This window comes from Pteronotus mesoamericanus, unplaced genomic scaffold (assembly GCF_021234165.1).
Source record: "Pteronotus mesoamericanus isolate MK-2021 breed Mesoamerican mustached bat unplaced genomic scaffold, CSHL_Meso_final scaffold_165, whole genome shotgun sequence".
Classification (NCBI taxonomy): Eukaryota; Metazoa; Chordata; class Mammalia; order Chiroptera; family Mormoopidae; genus Pteronotus; species Pteronotus mesoamericanus.
Window position 1 is genome coordinate 9,485,271 of NW_026555307.1, and position 18,837 is coordinate 9,504,107.

At 50.8% G+C, this 18,837-nt stretch overlaps 1 protein-coding gene across 3 annotated transcripts; it reads right to left on the reverse strand.

Annotated features, from left to right (window-relative positions):
• Nucleotides 1-8,696: 8,696 nt before the first annotated feature.
• Nucleotides 8,697-18,053, reverse strand: YIF1B (Yip1 interacting factor homolog B, membrane trafficking protein). 3 transcript variants are annotated; one of them, XM_054589105.1, is made up of 8 exons: nt 18,006-18,053; nt 11,982-12,220; nt 11,796-11,900; nt 11,523-11,601; nt 11,334-11,391; nt 10,147-10,302; nt 9,974-10,067; nt 8,697-9,013 (listed from the first exon to the last, which is right to left on the reverse strand). In XM_054589105.1, the coding sequence occupies exons 2-8, from the start codon at nt 12,183-12,185 to the stop codon at nt 8,858-8,860; spliced, it is 852 nt and encodes a 283-aa protein (XP_054445080.1). In that variant the 5' UTR covers nt 12,186-12,220; nt 18,006-18,053; the 3' UTR covers nt 8,697-8,857. The 3 variants fall into 3 exon arrangements, with proteins under 3 accessions (XP_054445080.1, XP_054445078.1, XP_054445077.1); XM_054589103.1 differs by lacking the exon at nt 18,006-18,053 and adding an exon at nt 16,318-16,419; XM_054589102.1 differs by lacking the exon at nt 18,006-18,053 and adding an exon at nt 16,309-16,419.
• Nucleotides 18,054-18,837: the final 784 nt, after the last annotated feature.

An 18,837-nucleotide genomic window follows, 5' to 3' on the forward strand; every position in this document is an offset into this window, starting at 1 on the left:
ATGAGTGGCAAGCGCTAAAGAATTACATAGAACAGGGCAAGATGGATGAGGTACTAGGGGGTGAATTGTCTCAGGTAAAGGAAAATGTCTTACCATGCTTGCCTTGGGCAAGCAATGTCCTGTTCTAGGAGTCAGCTCCTATGGGGGCACAGGGTGGGTGTCAGACAGCCTCTGAGGGAATTTACTGGGAAGCAGTCTCTGTTCTAGCTGGATGAAGTAGTCATGTCATGGGACAGTCTCAGTGTCTCCACCTGCCTGGTGATAGGAAGCTGGTCTCTGGTCCAGGAGTAGGTAGTACCTGGCCGATCTGTGGGCTCTGTGCAACTTGACAGTTCCAGACAGTTCCAGATTTAGCCTTGACCTCTCCATGGAACAAAGGGACAATAAACTCTCTTTCCTAGAAATCTCTAAGGCCAAAAAGGCCACATTCTGTATCTTGGGGGAAAGACTTGTATCCATTATGGCTTAAAAATCTCTTTCAGAAAGAAGATGATAGTTACCTCCCCTTTCCATGGTAGGTGTTCATGGAGTCTGCCATTTTGCCTGCCAGGTCTTTGTCACTGTAGCTAACTCAAGAGTTGGTGAGCAGTGAAGCCTGCAGTATCCTACACACATTGGGACCCCAGAGTGAAACAGCCTGTGGTCCAGGGGTAGGGGCTAGGCACTGGGAGAGACTGCCCACCACTCCGGATGTACAACAGTGGGCAGGCCACTTAACTCCTTTGAACCTAGAGTTTCCTCACCTGTAAAATGAGTGGAGGTGAGGGGGTTACATGGGATCACATGGCAGGTTGCCCACAGGACTTGCTCAGCAAGGCAGCCTTCCAGTGGCTGATTTCTGTCTCTGCCTACATGCCTGCTCCCTTGTTCCTCCTTAGTAGTGAGTGTCTCTCCCCTACACCCACTCTGCTACCATGAACAGCCCTTAAATCCGATCATGTCTCTCCTCGTCTTCATTCCCCTCAAACTCACTGATGCCTCTGGCCTGGAAGAAGGCCTTTTCCTGACCTGCAACAAATGTCACCTTCATGTCTCAGTCATGTGAAGGGAAAAAGTTGGGTATCCCATTCGTCTCATGGTGAGGAAGTTCCCAGGGTTCACTTGCTCCTGCAGATTGACTGCCAGTGGTGTCACCCTGCACATTGTCAGGTGTGGTGCTGCCATGCCACTGGGCCCTGAAACAACTGTGCCATGACTTCTACTCTCTGGACCATTTACAGGATGATAATGGTGCTCTTTTGCTTGCAAAGGCTGCTCAACAATGGGCCAGCAGCCAAGTTATTCAGTGGCCATTTAACAGCCTTTGGCATCATTAAGTGGAATGGACTTTAAAAAAGTCAACTCAAAGATCTCTCTTTACTTCCCCCTGGTCCATATACTGTAGGGAGGCAGTTCGGTCACTGAACGTGGCTGTTCCCAACAAGGGTTTACCTCTAAGCCATCTCCTGGGTAAAGATCAGGTCAAAGGCACTGGGGATCTGCCCTCATCATTCCTGGGTATGGTGCACCTTTCTTCTCCCTACCATCAAGCCCCAGTGCACCTGATCCCAGCACCCTCCATGGGGCAGGTCAACCAGAAGTGGGCCTCGGATTGAAGTTAATTCTGGTTAAGCCCTTTGGATTCTTTCTGGACTGACTGGTCCTGGGTCATGAAGACAATGACCCCTTGCCATTGACTCACTTGGTCATTGAGTGTCCTTGCCAGGTCTTCTGTGTTGGCCAACATTGTCCCTATAAATTTGGAAAAATGCTTGTTCCACTCATACCTGACTCAAAAGGTCTGAGTGTGAGTATATGTTGATAGAAGTGAAGCCATACCTACTGGCATGGAATGCACACTGATTTCCAACCCTTGGGAGTTAACCAGGGACCTGGGGAGGGAGGCCTTAGACCCTAGGAGGTAGAGGGAAGGGAAAGTGGGTGCAGTCTGTGGTCTCTCTGTCCCCTAGATCCAACTTCCATATCCTGGCTAATCACCTGGTCCCCCTGAGCCCGGTGGCATCTGCAGCTGGCAACGTGACTGGTAGACATAGCTACATAGCTGGTCCTGACCAACTCTCCTGTGCCCAATGCCATCAGTAGCAGCTTCTGAATGTGGGTCCCATACCCACACATTTATAAACACACGGACCTGCACAGCCTTGTTGTAATCTGGCCAATAACAAAATCACACACTGCCACCCAAGCACCCCAGGGTTATGCCGTGTATGGCAATGGAGGCTGTAAACAGTACTCAGTGGCAATGCCCGTGTAGCTTAACCGAACCATGGCAGTGTTCCAAGTCAAGTTTGACAGCAAATCTTGGAGTGTACCCCAGCAGTCCATGTTTTTGAGTGTGGAAAAGAGTGAGTCATGGTGTCTCTCCATGGGGCATGAGGGCTGCTTTCTGGCTTTGTGATTATTGGCAATGATGTCAAAGATCAGCAGGTCACCCTGATCTCCCTGTGTGGGTCCTAATGGATGACAGCCTTGGACTACATGCTGGCTGAAATAAGCCCTGCTTATTCACACCTGGATGGCAGATGGGACTCCTAACAACAGAACCGACCCACTGCTGCTTGGAGTCCTGTTCATTGTAGAATGGCATATTTGTGTGACAATTCATCAGAAACCAGGAGGGGTGGATTGTTGGTAGAAACAGTACTCCATGCTGCTTCAGGTCTTGGGTGTGCCAAGAAGGCATGACCCTGACAGCTGTTTACTTGGGCCATTTCTCAGGGTTGGATTTGTAGTGAGCACCTTGAGGGAATGAGGAAATGGCTCCCTTTGGAGAAAGAGCACACTTGCATACTGCCTGCTATAAAGCAGCAGGTCCCCAAGCTCAGTGTCCCATTCTTGTAATGCAACCCACTGCATGTGCAGGGTCCATTTGGACCATCCACTTTGACCCCATAGGACAAGAGAAGCCAACACAAATGCTGATGCTTATGTGGCCTCCTGTGAGTGATGAAGCCATTTGTCTCTGGTCCAGCAGTCTCAAGGCTTCCGCCAGCATTTTGGAAATGACTGCAACCTAACTTACTAGCTGGTAAATGGAGTAAAATCAAACCCCAGACACAACAGTCAGCTGGTCGGAGGCCAGCTGGGCCGTTAGCCCCTTGGCAACTGCCAAAGGATGGTTGTCAAGATTTTCTGCTTATTAACATTCCAGAATGCCCAAGGCCAGCTCGGCACTTCTGTCTTGTGGGAAAGGAAACCAAGACCCTCGTACTGCATCCCTGAGGTCATCACCTCCCGGGATGTGGTTAAGTTCTGAGGAAAGAGTCCACAACAAGGATTATAGTGTTTATAGGACCAGGGCACTCTGTTCATTTAAACTTCAAAGAGACTAAATCGGACTTTGAAGCACTTTTCCAATGAGCCGTCAGTCCTCAGATGCGGAGGAGTGGGGACCCTCCATGGAGGACTGTCTTCCCCTACACTGTCTTAGTTTCCCTGGCCCCTAAAGTTGGCATCTGGAATCTCTTCTTGAAGTGTAGTGATTAAATAAAAACATCAGGGTTGGAGTAACTGAAGAATGTGAGCCAGTGAAGTTAATCAAGTAGTAGTGAATGACATCAGTATTGCAGCCAGTTGGGAACACAAGTCCACTTTTCTGACAAAGGAGAAGGCATTGCTTATACTCTTAGGTATTTCTTTTTTTAATTTTACTTTTATGCAGAGGTACTGAGGAAACAAGCAGGGAAGGGCAGTGCCATTAGATGCCAGGGCAGGCAGGGACTGGGGAGGACAGACCTAAGCTACTGTCCCTGCCTGTTAGCCATGAGAACTGAATGTCAGGGAACTAATATCTTCCCAAGAGCAGAATGGTTGCCTCTTACAAGCCCCCAACTGGGGACCTGGCCTGCAACCCAGGTGTGTGTCCTGACTGGGAATCAGCAACCTTTCATTTCGCAGGCCAATGCTCGATCCACAGAGCCACACCAACCTGGGCATTCACAGCTATGTTTTTCATCCAAGCATTTGTGTCCACCTTCCCAGCTTTTATCTGGCCTGCATTTGTAAACCTTCTGCATCAGACACAGTGTACAAATGATGTTGTAGAATTATGCACCTGAAACCTGTATAATTTTGTTAACCAGTGTCACCCCCAATAAATTTAATGAAAGGAAAAAAATACTTCTGGGTTAGGCACAGCAGGGCAGTAAGGGACACGCTGCCAATAATAGTGAGAGACAGGCTCTTCTATCCATTTTCCTCTCTCCTTTTCAGTAACAGAAGTCCCCAGGTTAGTGGGTACATATCTCCCCAGCTACGAACTGTACTTCCCAGTCTCCCCTGCAGAGACCACATGTCTAAATCCTGGAGGAAGGGATGTGTGCTGTCTACAGGTAGGTTTCTTAAAAGGAAGTGCTGTGCCCTCCACTTGCCCCTTCTCTTCCTGAGGAACTGATGGTGGGGGCCAGCTGTCCTTGGACAACACCCTGGAAGGATGCAGAACAACCAGACACAAGGAGCCAGGGTCCCACACCCACCCAGTCACCCACTCTGGACTCCCACCAGCTCAGACTTTCATGGGAGAGAAAAACGAAGCTATCTTGTTCAGCCTCTGTCTTTTGGGTCTCTGCAAAAGCTGCCACATCCTAACTCTAATACAGGAATGATTAGAGGGGAGTCTGGAGGACCAGGCTGTGGTCTCCCCAGACCCACTCGCCCTCCCTGCAATTTTAGCACAGTAATAGAAGGCTACAGTCAAACCTCGGTTCTTGAATGTCTCCCATCTCCAGCATTTTGGTTCTCTACCCAACAACCCTTTCATGCTGATAGCTGTATGATCAGTCATCCAAATGATTTGGTTTTCAAACAAATTGCTTCCCAAATAGCCTTCTGGAATGAATTAAGTTGGAGAACAGAGGTTCCACTGTACTTCATGTTGGGCCTGGAAGACTGCTCATATCGCTATTCTACAAAGTGCTAGTCCACTGTCCTTGGGCATGAAATTTTACCTTTTGAGGCCAGTTTCACAAGGAAACATGAGATTGTGTTTGTGGATAATAATGAAACCTGACGCTCTGGCCAGGTAGCTCAGTTGGTTACAGCATCATTCCAATACACCAAGGTTGCAGGTTTGATCTCCGGTCAGGGCACATACAAGAATCAGCCAATGAGCCCTGGCTGGTGTGGCTCAGTGGATTGAGTGCTGGCCTGCAAACCAAAGGGTTCACCAATTCAATTCTCAGTGTAGGGCACATGCCTGGGTTGCGGGCCAGGTCCCCAGCAGGGGGTGCGCAAGATGCAACCCCACATTGATGTTTCTTTCTCCCTCCTATTCCTTCTCTGAAATAAATTTTTAAAATCTTTTTAAAAAGCATCAACCAATGAATGCATAAATAAGTGGAACAACAAACTGATATGTTTCTCCTGTCCTCTAAAAATAAATCAACCCTCACATTTATTGAGCATATATTTACCATATACCAGGCAGGCTCTGTGGGAAACCATCTACTTTATAAGGTAAGTTTTCCACTTTCAGAGAAGGAAACTTGAGGCCCAGAGTGACTGCTTATTTGTCCACAGAGCAGTAAGGGGTAGAGCAAGGGTTCGCCTGTAAGCAGACTGACCTCCAGAACTCGAACTTGTAGCCACTCTGTGCTAACCTGCCTCGCATCAGGTAACTTCACTCATTCACCAATGACGAGCAGCACCAACTCTGAGTTATACTGCTCTGGGTGCTGAGCAAAGTGGACAAGATCCCCCACACTTGGAATTTATGACCTGCCAGGAGAGATAGCCACTTTCTCTCAAATCCTGCATCCAGTTGTGGGGGAAACCATGGTAATTTCACCTCTCTTCTCATTCAGAGTAAGGAACAAAGATCTTTGATTTACAGGACACTACCTCCATTCCTCTCTATTTTCTTTCCCTCCATTCTCACTGCCACTCTGACCTTGCAGCTCTTCAGACACACAGGTGCATTCCTGCCTCAGGGCCTTTGCACTTAATACTCCCTCTGCCTAGAACACTCTTCCTCCAGATGCTTATATGGCTTGTCTTCTCATCTTCAGATCTGAAAAGTGACTTCAGTGATGCTTTCCTTGGTGACTATTTAAAATCCAACCCCTCCCATACAGGTATTACCTGTTCTCCTTTCTTGCTGTATTTCTCCTTAGCACATATTACTTTTTTAAAAAGTTTTTATTGGGTGTATAAATTACATAAAACTCACCCCTTTCAAATGTATAATTCAGTGATCTTTAGTAACTTTATCAAGTGGTGCAACTGTCTCCATACATCAGTTTCATAACATTTCCTCCCCTTCACTCCAAGACCTCTCCTGTCCATTTAAGTTAATCCCCATTCCCACTCAGTTCCCAGCATCCACTAATCCACTCTAACTGACTTCTGTGAGTACATCATATAAATGCTATCACACAACAGGTAATCTCTTGTGCCTAGCTCCTTTCACCTAGCATGTTTTTGAGGTTCACCTGTAATGTAGCACGTGTCAGTTCATCCTTTTTGTTGTATACATATATGGCATTCTGCCTATCCATTTCCAACCCATTGTCATTTTAGTTTTCAGGGTTTTTTTTGTAACATACTATATACTTTACCTTGTTTCCCTCATAGGCTGTCAATTCCAGAAAGCTGGAAACTTTGTTCACCTCTGTACCCCCAGCACTTGAACTGTGCTGGACACATGGTAGGTGCTTGAAAAAATACGGTGCTGGAATGAGTGAGAATAAAGGTAACTTCAGAGTGCGCTAAGCAAGGGCTGTGTTGGTGGAGCCAGCCATCAGGGCAGGCTCCTCTAAGGTAAAGAGGAGCTCCAAAGGTCTACTTTGGAGCAGAGACCTGAGTGCACTGGCTGATTACTGCACATTCATCGTTATCCCTAGGCCCCAGCCACCTGTCCCCATCTGCTCACTGCTATAGGTACAGTCTGCCCAGCTGCTGGTGGCAGGGCTGGGCAAAAACTCAGGAGGACACTTAGCCTCACAGTGAAGGGAGCAGGTGGCTCAGCCCCAGCCTGACTGGGGCCAGCCCAGTGTGGAGAGGGAAGGCTGGGTTCCTCTGGCTGCCCCTTCTGAGCACACTCCAAGGTGAGATAGAGGGACCAGGCACAGCCTTGGACTTAAGCCACACCGCCTGCATGTGAATCCCAGCTCGAGTCTGTTCATTGCTGCATTTGCCCCTCATCATCTCACTTCTGCAAAAGTTTTCCTTAGTTTTCTCATCTGCAAAACAGGGATAACAACAGTGTCTACCTTTTATTTTTAAAAAAGCCAAAACTGTTTCATCACCACTTAACTCTGCCAGGCACAGGTCTAGGAAGCTAATCCATCTGATTCTTACTTTGCCCCCATATGGCAGCTGTCATTCACAGATGAGAAAACTGAGGCACAAGGAGGTGAAGCAACTTTCCCTAGGTCACCCCACTGCTAAGTGGTACAGCTGCTCTTCAAATTCAGCAGGCTGGTCCCAAGTTCATGCTCTTTCCCCTTCTAAACTGCTTGTCACCAGGACAAAGAGGGATGTTAATGTATGTGAAGCCTTTGGAATAACACCTAGCATGGCACACAATAAACACAGGGAGTGATAATATTCTTACAGATCACAGCAAGCAACCCTTTGGGGGGAAGCTGATGACACCTCTAGCACCCCTCCCAGAAATCCACAACTGCCCACCCCAACCCCTAGTCCTTATTTGCAAGGCTGGAGGTGGGAGCGTGTTTTTTATTATTTTTATTATTTAGTAGTTAACTGTCCACCCTCCCCATTGCCCAGAGGGAAAGTTGGGCGTTGCTGGGAGAGGCTGAGTCAGAGCTTAAGGACTCCCAACAAAGGTCTGGTGGGGTTCCTGTGCATTCCTTGGGAAGGCAGGTCCCACTGCTCCCCGCCTGACACCTGACTGAACACACCTTCTCTTACCACATAAAGTTAGACCTGTGGCAGGTATGCTCCTGGGAGTGAGGACCTTGAACTTCAGGGGACCATTCCCTGTGCCAATCCAGATGATCTTCCTCCTCTCAGCAGCCCTGGAGTCCACTTCCAAGAAGCCTAAATAGGCAGGCCAGGTGAGTGATCCCAAGCACAGCTTCCCCAAAGTTCCAGGTCTATCAAAGGCAGGGACAGCTAACCAGAAGGTAAATCACCTTTCAAATGGACACATCCCACTGGGGAGGGAGTATGGTGGAATGGGGGTTTCTGACCCTAGGGTCCTGATGAGCCTCGAGCTCAGGCTTTCAACTTGAGGACGCTCAGCCTCACTCTTTTCAACTAGCATGGCCACAGCCCCAGCAGCTCCAGCAGCTCCAGCATGGAGGCGAAGGTAAAAGGCTTGCTGCTCCCAAGTGGGTAGTGCCCCGTGCCTCAGCCCAGAACCTGGGTAACCCCTTCACTAAGGGGTCTCCTCTCTCATCCCCACTGCTCTCGGCCCCACAGCCCCACTCTGCAGGCTCAGAAACGCTGGAAAGCACCCTGAGCAAGGTCAAGGAGCCCAAGGTGGAAAAATAAAGGTAAGAAGGCTTCCTATCTATGGGTTTGGGCTTGGCTCATTAAATCTCTAGGCCTTCTGGTGGCCCCTGGTTGCAGGCAGCTATCAACTGTACCTGCTCCGCCCACCCGCTTCCCTGCGAGACTGGTCTGCCCCCTGCCGGGCAACGGCGCAGCCACCAAGGAGAGGCCACCCACGCTGCGCCCACCACGGTTTATTGTTTCACGAACAGCAGCCGTCTGCTGGGGGGGGGGGGGGCGGGGGGTGTGTGGCCGGCACAGCTGGGGACGTCTGCACCTGGTGGGGGGTTCTGTGGTGCTGGTGCACGGAGGGGGGCGTCTGGACCATAGTAGCTGCGGCTGGCAGGTGCTTGGCAGATGAGCCTCCAGGAACAGCAGTTAGAGGCGGGCCCTACCACCCTCACCGCACCAGGTGGAAGGTGAGCCAGTACATGAGCAGAGGCTGTGCCGCCGCCACGGACATGGTCAGATACATGCGCAGCTGGTTCCGTGCCCCCCGCACTGGGACTCCCTCAGCCGCAGCCTCCGCCAGGATCTTCAGCCGCAGCGTCCGGATCTGGGGCCAGTAGGGGTTACCCTTGAGCCTTCTGGGCCAGGCAGGGCGCCTGGGTACTTCCAGTCCCTGCCCCTCTGCGGCCTCCGTTTTCTCCCTCCTTCCACAGGGGCAGCTGGGCTGGAGTCTCAGCTTCTGGGGCTCCTTAGCTTCCCAAATCTAACAGATAGTGATGACCCTCCCCAGACCTTGTGAGAAAATATAAGGGTTCAAACCCAGGCCAGGCCCCTGAGTGAGGTGAGGAAGCACTGTGATTACCCTGCCTAGGAGTGGCCAAATGCGGCTCTGGTTGCTGTCACCTGCTTATGTTGGTCAGATGATAATTTTTAACACGAACCAAAATGCCCTTTTTTTAAAAAAAAAAAAAATCTTGTAAATAACAACATCTAAGTCAAAGTTTATCTGATGTTTAGATGTGACCCACCAGCTACCAGTTTGTGCCGTCTGCTCCTCACACTGTCCTCCAAGTATCCTGAAGTGCAGTTATCATCATCCCCAAATTACAAAAGAGAAAACTGAGGTTGAAAAAGAGGACGTGATCTGCCCAGGATCCAGCGAAGCTTAGGGTCAAACCCAGGCCTAGTGAATGCTAGTGCTTAACCAGCACCTCCACTAAGGGCCCTCAAACAAGCTACTTCGGGAGTGCTGGAAATTTTTTCATCCTGAAGGAAATTCTGGAAGGAAAGCTCACCGTGAAAGCAGAGTGGGGGAGGGTGAGCGCCTGCCCACCCTAGCAGTCTGGCTGGCTCCTCTCTTTCAAGCCCCAGCTTCAACACCCCCTCTTCCAGGAAGCCTTCCTGACCCCCAGGCTATGACACGCACTCCAGGGCTCCTCAGTTCAGCAATGTAGCTCTGGTCTAAACTCCCCACCTGATATCCTCTGCTTGATTGCTTCCAAGGGACCCCAACTCTGTCCAAGAGGCCTATGTTCTCAACCTCATGCTGCCCTGAGCCCGAACTCACCATGAACACAAAGATCGATACGCAGCACCAGCCCAGCACCAGGTAGTAGCCAATCTTTCCAAAAAGCAGGCCCATGAGGACCCCGCCAATCATCCTGGGGGGAAGAGGGGAAGGCTGGTGTGAGGAAGAGGCCCAGGGCTGGGGCTGGTAGTAGGGGGCACGGTGATACTCACCCAACATATTTGTAGCCCAAGAAGGCCACCAGGTCAATAGTAGTGAGGTCAGTGTTGGCAGTGACCAGGTAGAGACTGAGCAGGATAGCCAGCACCTCCAATGCCAGCCAGGCCAACGCTGAGCTGGCCTGCAAACCCAGGAGGTCTGGGGAGAACCTGTGGGTACCCAAGCTGTCACTCGATTGGTCTGCTCAAACCCTCCCTAAAGATCCGCTTGGGAACTGCGTATGTTGGGTGGGGCTGGAGACCCGGCAGTGACCAAGGTGGATCTGGGTCCTGTCCTCGTGGAAGTCCCATTCCAGGAAAGGCAGACCTATCCTCAGTGACAGCCTAGACAACACGCTAGGGCTGGGACTGGGGAAGCACAGGGTAGGGAGGTGACTGACCCAGTGGAGAGGGGGATTCAGGCCTTCCCAGAGAAGGGGACACTGCACTGAGGTCTGAAGAAGTTAACAGTGGGCTGGGAACAAAGGACCCTGGTCTCTCAATTATCCCCATATCCCCAGTTTGAGAAACAATTAAATGTATTCAGATGACAATTATTTTCAGTGCCACAAAGGAAATGAACAGGGGCCTATGAGCAAAAGGTGGGGGCTTGACCCAGCCTGCGGGGTGGGGGTGGGAAGGCTTCCCCAAGGAAGTGACACTGGAATGGAGACATCTTGAGCGAAGGGGTGATGATATAGGGGCAGAACAGACTCCTGAGCAAAGGGAACCGGATGTGCAAAGGCCCTGGGATGGCAGTATCAGGCCCTCTGGAGAATGGAAAGAGGACCAGAGTGGAACAGCAGAGTAAGGAGGGGCAGAGAAAGGCCTCTTGGAGGACAGTGCAGGGCTAAGGAGCTGGGACTTGGTCTGGGGCCAGGGCGCTATGGATAGCTTCTGAGCAGGGTGGGACTAGACCTTTCTGGCTGCTGCTAGAGCTGAGGTGCAGGGGGTGTGTGGGGTCAAGGCAGCTAGCTAGGAGAGGGCGAGGATGAGACTGGATCTGGTGGTGGAGGCCAAGGGGAAGGATGGATTTAGAGAATCACATGTGGGTGGGAAAGAAGGTGACCCTGAGCATAACACCTAGGGCTCTGTCTTGGGCCAAACGGTGAGGCTGTTCTGAAAGAGGGCACCAAGATACTGTCCTGACTACCCCTCAGCTCCCAAACCCCTCACTACTCTACCCACTCGAGTCCACTCACCTCTCCTGGGTCCCCAGTGCCAGGCCAGCCACCAAGATATAGGTGATAAAAGCCATAGCTGTGGGAGGCAGACACACAGACACAGGTCAGAGGAAGGACCATCCTGGGCAACCCGGCACCTACACCTCTGCCCTAGACGTGCCCACCCAGAGGGAGGATGGTACTGGGCCCTGGTGGGTAGGGTGAAACCTGGAATGTAGAGATCAGGAGCGTTGACGTCAAAGCGGGGGGCCACTGGCGTGTCCTGCTGGTACTGCACCTCCCAGTCCTGTAGGGATAGTGGGGGGAGCAGGCAAGGACCTCCAGAGTTGGGCTCCTTCCACCCAGCTTACAGGTCCTCTCTTTGGGTGAATTTCCTACCCTGTCCCTCATGCTTGCCCCAGCCTCTGACTCAACCCCCTCCCATTGCCCCCTACCCAGAGGCTGTCTCCCCCTCAGACCTCAATGGGGTAGTGCTCTGACCTGATGCAGGTAGGGAAAGAAGAGCAGGCCCAGCTTTTTGCCCACGTACAAGGTGTCCACGGCAAAGTAATATTTGAGCTTGGTGACAGGAATGAAACGGTCGATCTGGGGAGGCAGAGCTCTATCTGAAGCCTTGGCCCCATGGGCCCAGCCTTCCCCCAAACCCCACCAGCCTGGCCCACTCACGTTCTTATCCACCAGCTCCTTGCCTTGTGCAGCCAGGCTGCTCCCATAGGCCATGGCCATGTTGGACACGGGATCAGTCAGGAAGGCCCCCTGGGGCGAGGTGCAGGCTGTAGGGTAGCCCAGGTTGCTGGGTGCCCGCTGGGCTCCATAGCCCCGGCTCTGGGCTGAGCTCGTGTCATCGAAAAGCTGGTGGGGGTCAGCCATGCCCAGTTGGGACACAGGGATCCTCCGCTTCGAGGCTGCGAGGGGAGAGAGGTGGAAGTCTCATTCATTCTGTGAGTACACTCCCTCACATCCTGCCACAGTGGGGCACTGGTTTTCACATCAGATGGGTCAACCAGTCAAGTGTGGGTAGGTTCATCCATCCAAATATCAAGGATGATGACATTGATAGCTACTATGTACTAGAGCCTACTGTGCACAGAACCTTGTACTAAGCTTTTTACAAACAAGGTCTCTGTCCACATCCCTCTTCATGGTTCCCCTCTCAGTCAGCTTCAGCCACATGGGCTTCAATGCTCACTGAACACACCGGGCATGCTCCCAGCTCAGGGCCGCTGCACTGGCTGTTCGTCTGCCTGAACACTCTTCCCTCAGATGCCCTCATGGCTCACTGCTCTCTTTGAAGTCTTGGCTCAGTGGGGCCTTCTCCCACCATCCTGTCTACACCTGGGCCTCCCTAGGTGGCATTCCCCATCCCCTTTCCCTGCTTCATTTATAGCTACAGAACTTAGCACCAGCTGAGATGTTAGATGTTTTATTCCTTTTGTTCCCTGTCCGCCCTCAAAAATCTTTTTCTTGTTCATGGCTGAATCCTGTATGCAGTACTTGATAAAAACCAGATGAATGAATCAGTAGCCATCCCCATTTTACAGATGCAGAAACTGAGGCCCAGACAGGCAAAACGTCTTGTGCATAGGGCCAAACTGAGTGAGTGAAGAGCAGGAGTCCAACCCAGGTTGCCCAATAAATATTATGAAAATTCAGCCCCAACTGAGCACTAACCCCATTTCAGGCCATGTTCTGAACACTATGGATTAACTCATTTAATCCTCACAACAACCCATTTGTGTTGATGCTATTAGCACCCCCATTTTACAGATGGGAAAAGCAAGCCCCAAAGAGGTTCACAGGCCCTTGCCTAAAGTCATACAGACAGTATGAGGCAGAGCCAGGGTTCAAGTTTTTAAAAAAGTCCCTTCAGCTTCATGTTGGGAATGGGGATAGGGAGAGGAGAGGAGAGAAGGGAAGAAGTTGCTGGTGCTACAGGTAGGATGAAAGGTGGGGACAGAGGAGTAGGCGATGGGTTGTCTCTGGAAAGACTTTGGAGGCAGGCGGGCCAGGACTTGCTAGAGGTATGCTTAGTTAGGGTAGAGTAAGGAAGAGGAAGGAAACAGGAATATGGAGACAGCCAATCTGAACTCAGCATTCTGGCTCCGGGGCCCCTACTTCTAACCAACAAGCGATGCTGCTACAGCCAATATTCACAGAGCTTCTCCTATGTGCTGGCACCATTGTGGGCACAGGGAACAGGGTGGTAGGATTACAATGTGAAGGAGAAGGAGTCAAATCATTTGCATCGTGACTTTCTCTGTGCCTCAATTCTCTCCCCTGTAGAAAGCAAGTAACAGTCCAAGGCAAAGTGATGCTCATTAACTGCTCAGCCCCTGGCCTGGCACCTATTACCAACTTGAGACCCTTAGCTCTTCCTCTCAATTATTTGTAGCCAGAAACCTGGCCCAGGTGTCCTTAATCCCAAAGCACACAGCAGTGGGCCTAGCCCACTTGTCCTCAAGTTCCATTTCTCTTTTCCCCTCTCCCATTTCTGGTCTGAAGGGTTGCTTCCTGAAAGCTCCGGTGCGAGCCCTTACTCCCTCGGTGGAACCCCCTCAGCCAGTGGCATTTGGGGTCCTGCTCCCACCGGCCTCCTAAAGGCTCTCTGCACCACCAGACCAAGGCCATAACCCCGCTCTCATCCAACTCAAGTCCTCACAGCACTGGCTGCATTGCCACAAATGCCAGCCTTCAACTCTGCTCTCTTGGCTTCCAACACACTGTATCTTTTTCTCTTTCCTTCTTGAGCCCCACAAACACCTACTGAGCACCCCTCTGTGTTAGGCTCTGGTGCAGGCAGCAATGATCAAAAGGACATAAAATTCGCGTCCTCATGGAGCTGTGTCTCCCGATCAGTCCCTCTCAATCAGTGACTTATTTCCAGCTCCCTGAAACGTGTGACTCAATAATTTTCCACCCTTGCCATGTCTTCTGTCATTCACCTAGGGCAATCTCACCCGCACCCAGAGCTTGCACAGTGACAGTGTGCCTTGGGCTCCGGGCTCTCCATCTCTAGCCGCCACTTCTCTCCTGTGGCCAGATCCAGGTCAGCCACTTCCTGACAATGCTCTCTGGCTGCCCCTGGGCCCTGACCTCAGTTTCCAAACCCAATTCCCCTTCTGCCTGGCATTTAACCAACCAATCACTGGTTCTCACCCACTATGTCTCAATGTTACCCTTCCCTCTTAGACTGTGTCATCTTGCACCTGACTTAAATGTCCCCTTCCCAGGTCCTCTTGTCCATTCTTAGCTGCACCAACCTTCTCCCCAGTAGGCAGCCAGAGTGATCTATTTAAATGCAAAAGAGAACATTTCCTGCTCTGACTGGTGTGCCTCAATGGGCCAACCCATGGAGAGGCTGGGTTTGATTCCCAGGTTCCTAGTCAGTCCAGGCACATGCCTGGGTTTTGGGCCAGGTCCCCAGTTGGGGGCATGCAAGAGACAACCAATCAATCTATGTTTCTGTCACACATCAATGTTTTTCTCTCTCTCTCCTCTCTCTAAAAATAAATATAAATACATAAATACATAAATACATAAATAAATAAATAACATTTCCTGTCCTCTGCCTAAGATCAGGGCCCACTGTGCTGAGAATAAAATCCAAATGCCTGCGAGGCCCTGCAGGGCCCAGCCCTGCCAACCATCCTCCTTTACTACCTCCCCTCAGGGTTCACTGCATCCCAGCCACAATGACCTCCTCTTGGACTCTGGCCCTGCCAAGTCACAGCCCCCACAGACTTTTGAACATGCAAGTCCATCGTCCCCACGGTTAACAACTGTCAATCCAGTACTCAGGACTCAGCTCAAATGTTTCCTTCTCAGAGAGATCTTTCTCACTCTTCAATATACAGCACTAGCCCCAGTTTGTTCTTTCTCATAATATCCAGTGATTCTTTTTTTCCCTTCTGAGCACTTATCACAATTGCTACATATATATTCATTTGTCTATTTGTTTACTCAGTACAGATTTCCAATGCTATTCCTGCTCACCACAAATCCCGTTCTCTGGACTAATTCCTCATCATTACACTTACCTCTTCAGGAAGCTTCACTAATACCCCAGGTTGGGTCACATGCCTAACCTGGGCTATCGCAACCCCTCCATCCCAGCCATAACCACTCTGATTGTGTTTCCCTGACCCGGGCCCTAACCCCTCTGCCTGGGCAGCTTCTCTCATCATAGGTCCATCCCTCTAGCTTGGTGCTGTCTTCTGCTCTGTACTGGTCGCTCCACAAGGACAGGAACCTATTGGGGCACTGCTGTATTTCCAGCATCACCAACCACAGGGCCAGCCTGGCACCTTATTGATGGTTGAAGAGAGGACTGAGCGCACCACACTGTTTCCCTCAACAGAAAGGCCTCTCCAACTCCTAGTGACATACTGAATTATTCCCTTTACAGCCCTAATTAGTCCCCAAATTATCTGACTGACTTGTTTGTTTCTGAGTTTAGTGTCAGTCTTCCAACTAAACTCTGAGCTGTAAGTTAACAAGGACCAGTGATATGCTGGTCACTAACCAGGTATCCACATTTCAGCACCAGGCTGGGAACAAGGGAGCTGAGGCAGGATGTGTTGAATGAAAAAATAAGATGAACGTACACTCATGGAGATGGAGAGGAACTTAGAGATATACGATCATAAAGATGGAAAAAGGAGGTTAACGGCACAATAAATACAGTTTCAGTCTTCAATGAGGGATAATTATGGCCCTCCTCGCTCACGAAGGGGTATGAACGCTGTCCTAAGGCATGGGCTACAGTCCATGGCCACCGAAAGGTATGGAGAAGGCTGATCACTTCCTGAAAATCAATGAAAATCACGCTTTTCTGCCTATCATACAGTACCCTGCCCAAAGTTGTTTCCTCCCCAAAAAATTCCCTAAAGAAGAATCAACCCCAACGCTGGCATCCCTGCGCGACGCACACTTCGCAGCTCCAGATCTGACTTCGGGGCCCCCGCCCGCCCGATCTCTTCGGCAGGCCACGTACGCCACTTACGCTGCCGGGGCGTCCCCGCCGTCGCCATGCCGGCCTGGTGCATCCTCGATCGCTGCCACCACCTCCCCAGGCACGGTTCGAAAGGCGCCCGCCCGGCTTCCGTAGCCACGCCCTACCGGCGACTCAACAGCCAATAGGCAATACGATTGTTCATAAGCTACGCCCCCTTGCGAAGGCCTGGACGAATTGGCTGTGGGTAAAAGTGGAGGGCTGGAGGCCCGTGATGTAAGCCAAGAGTCATGACTGGAGCAACAGGAGGGCGGGCAGAGGAACAATCATAGAAGGAGACATGTAATGCATGATGGGAAAGGTAGGTGTAGAGCGAAGAGGCCTATGGGAAATGGAGTTCTCTAAGGGCAGACGCTCAATTTGGGTGGTTTAGAGCAAGCTGGAGCCAGCGTAGAGAGTGGAGCCGGAAAGGAGTAATCCATTTGTGTTCCCGAGGGGCTAAACGGAGTGATCCGGGTTCTGACACTTAATACAATTTTGGCAGAACTTAGGTATTGAAGTGAGCCGTTTAGTGTGAGAAAAGGACACTCGGAAAATCAGGTAATAAGAACCAAGGTATCCAAGAGAAAGATATCTTCAGATGTTTTCCCAGAAAAGCATGAAAATGTTTTGCGTTGCGACCTGGCTTTCCCAGGCCTCCAAAAATACTACTACATCCCCCAGCAACTCATAGCACACACGGGCACATCTGCAAATGAGGAGCCCTGAGAATTAAGCTTCCATAGTCTCTTCTTTCTTTGTCTCTCAGTCTCCCCATGTAGCTCACTAAGTCTCCCCTTTTTCCTCCCCCCCCCCCCCCCCGCCCAGCCTCCCTTTCTCTGTCCCTCACTCTCCTCCTCTTATCTCAGGAAAAGATAATGGTAGAAGTGACTTCTGGGCAGTGATAGCACTCCGGAATGATGTCAGCCAGTGACTCTGTCACTGTGGCTTTCCTTTTCCTCTTCCAAGACAGTTTTTGTGGGGGGACCTTGAGGGCTGTTCTGGCCTCTCAGTTATGAGTCCTGGCTTAGTTGCAGGCTTTTTTTGCGAGTGAGGTACCCTCATTCCTCTTCTGCACCTCCGGTTTATTATCTGACCCTTGGGCTCCACCAGCCTTTTCTCATCCTCAGTTTTCCCTCTCTTTTCTAAATTCTGTGAATATTTTTTATTACTGAAGCAAGTTATTTTGGCTTTCTGCTCACTTCATGTTCACATGAGTCACACCTTACCAGTTTTGTGACTACGAAATTTTTAACCCTAAAATTTCTCATCTGTTTAATGGGAATAATGGAGGAGGGGCTGAGGATTCAATACAAGTTCATGTGTCCACAGGACCTGACATGTTGAAACCTTTGATCACTGGCCCCTACTGTTCCTACTGTATTATCAGGCATCTTTTCCTGTGAGTTCTAAGCCCCAAGTTTGGCTCTTCCCAAGAGCTGCCACAGTTTTATAAATAGAACTGGCTGGGTGTGTCTGAGCTGGGCCACCAGCCCCACGCTGCCAGTCAGATGTGGTTAGGTCTCTGGTCTGCCCTCTGGAAGAGAGAGAGAGTGCTGAGTTCCAGCTGGAAGAGGATGTGGAGAAATATACCGGGGGGAACAGGGAAGGAACAATTTCCCCTTCAGTGGAGGTATGGATCTGTGGTTTTGCTTGGCAAAGAGACCCTGGCTCATTCCTGTTCATCCGTCATGTCTCACCTTATTACTTCCCTCTTCCAGAAGCTCTCTTGATCTCCCAAAAGCTGTGGCAGTTGCCTGCTCTGGGCTCCACAGTCTTCTAGGCATCCACCATCTCAGCTGGTCACTCTGCCCATGCTTCCCTCTGGGCTATCACTCTGTAGAAGTGTTGGGAACACTCTGAGGGTAAGTTCCAGAACTGTCATGATCACTGTTGTGTCCCAAGCATCACTCAGCTAATGGCCCCGCACAAAGTGAGTGCTGAACAAAGATTTAGTGAAGAGCTAAAGATTCCCACTCTGTCGGCTGCTATGACCTGTGTGGCTCAGTTGGCTGGGCATCCTCCCGCAAAGAGATGGGGCGTCGGTTCCATTACCCGTCAGGGCACATGCCTGTTGCCGTTTGGTCCCGGTGGCGGCACGCATGAGAGGCAACCGATGGGTGTTTCTCACATCGATGTTTCTTTCCCTCTTTCTCCCTCCCTTCCCCTCTCTCTAGAAATAAGTAAATAAAATCTTTAAAAAAATACAATAAGATACCGACGAGGGGACACCTGCTCCTGTGTTGTGAATTAGACAGACCTCCCCTCCGGGGGACGCAACTCCACTCCAGAGCACACAGCTTGACGAATAGAGCGAGGACTGGATGTCAATTTGTCCCCGTGTCCCCTCAGCCAAGTACCTGGATGCAAAGCACAATCTCCGCAGCCATGCACGATGGCCCGGAGGAGCCAGGGTGCGACTCCGCGGTCTACGGCCGGAATTGAGAGTTCGGATTCTCTCTGACTTAAGGAGCCGCGACGCCTGGGAGTCAGAGAGGGAAGGGTTGGAAGGAAAGGCAGAATGCCCCACCG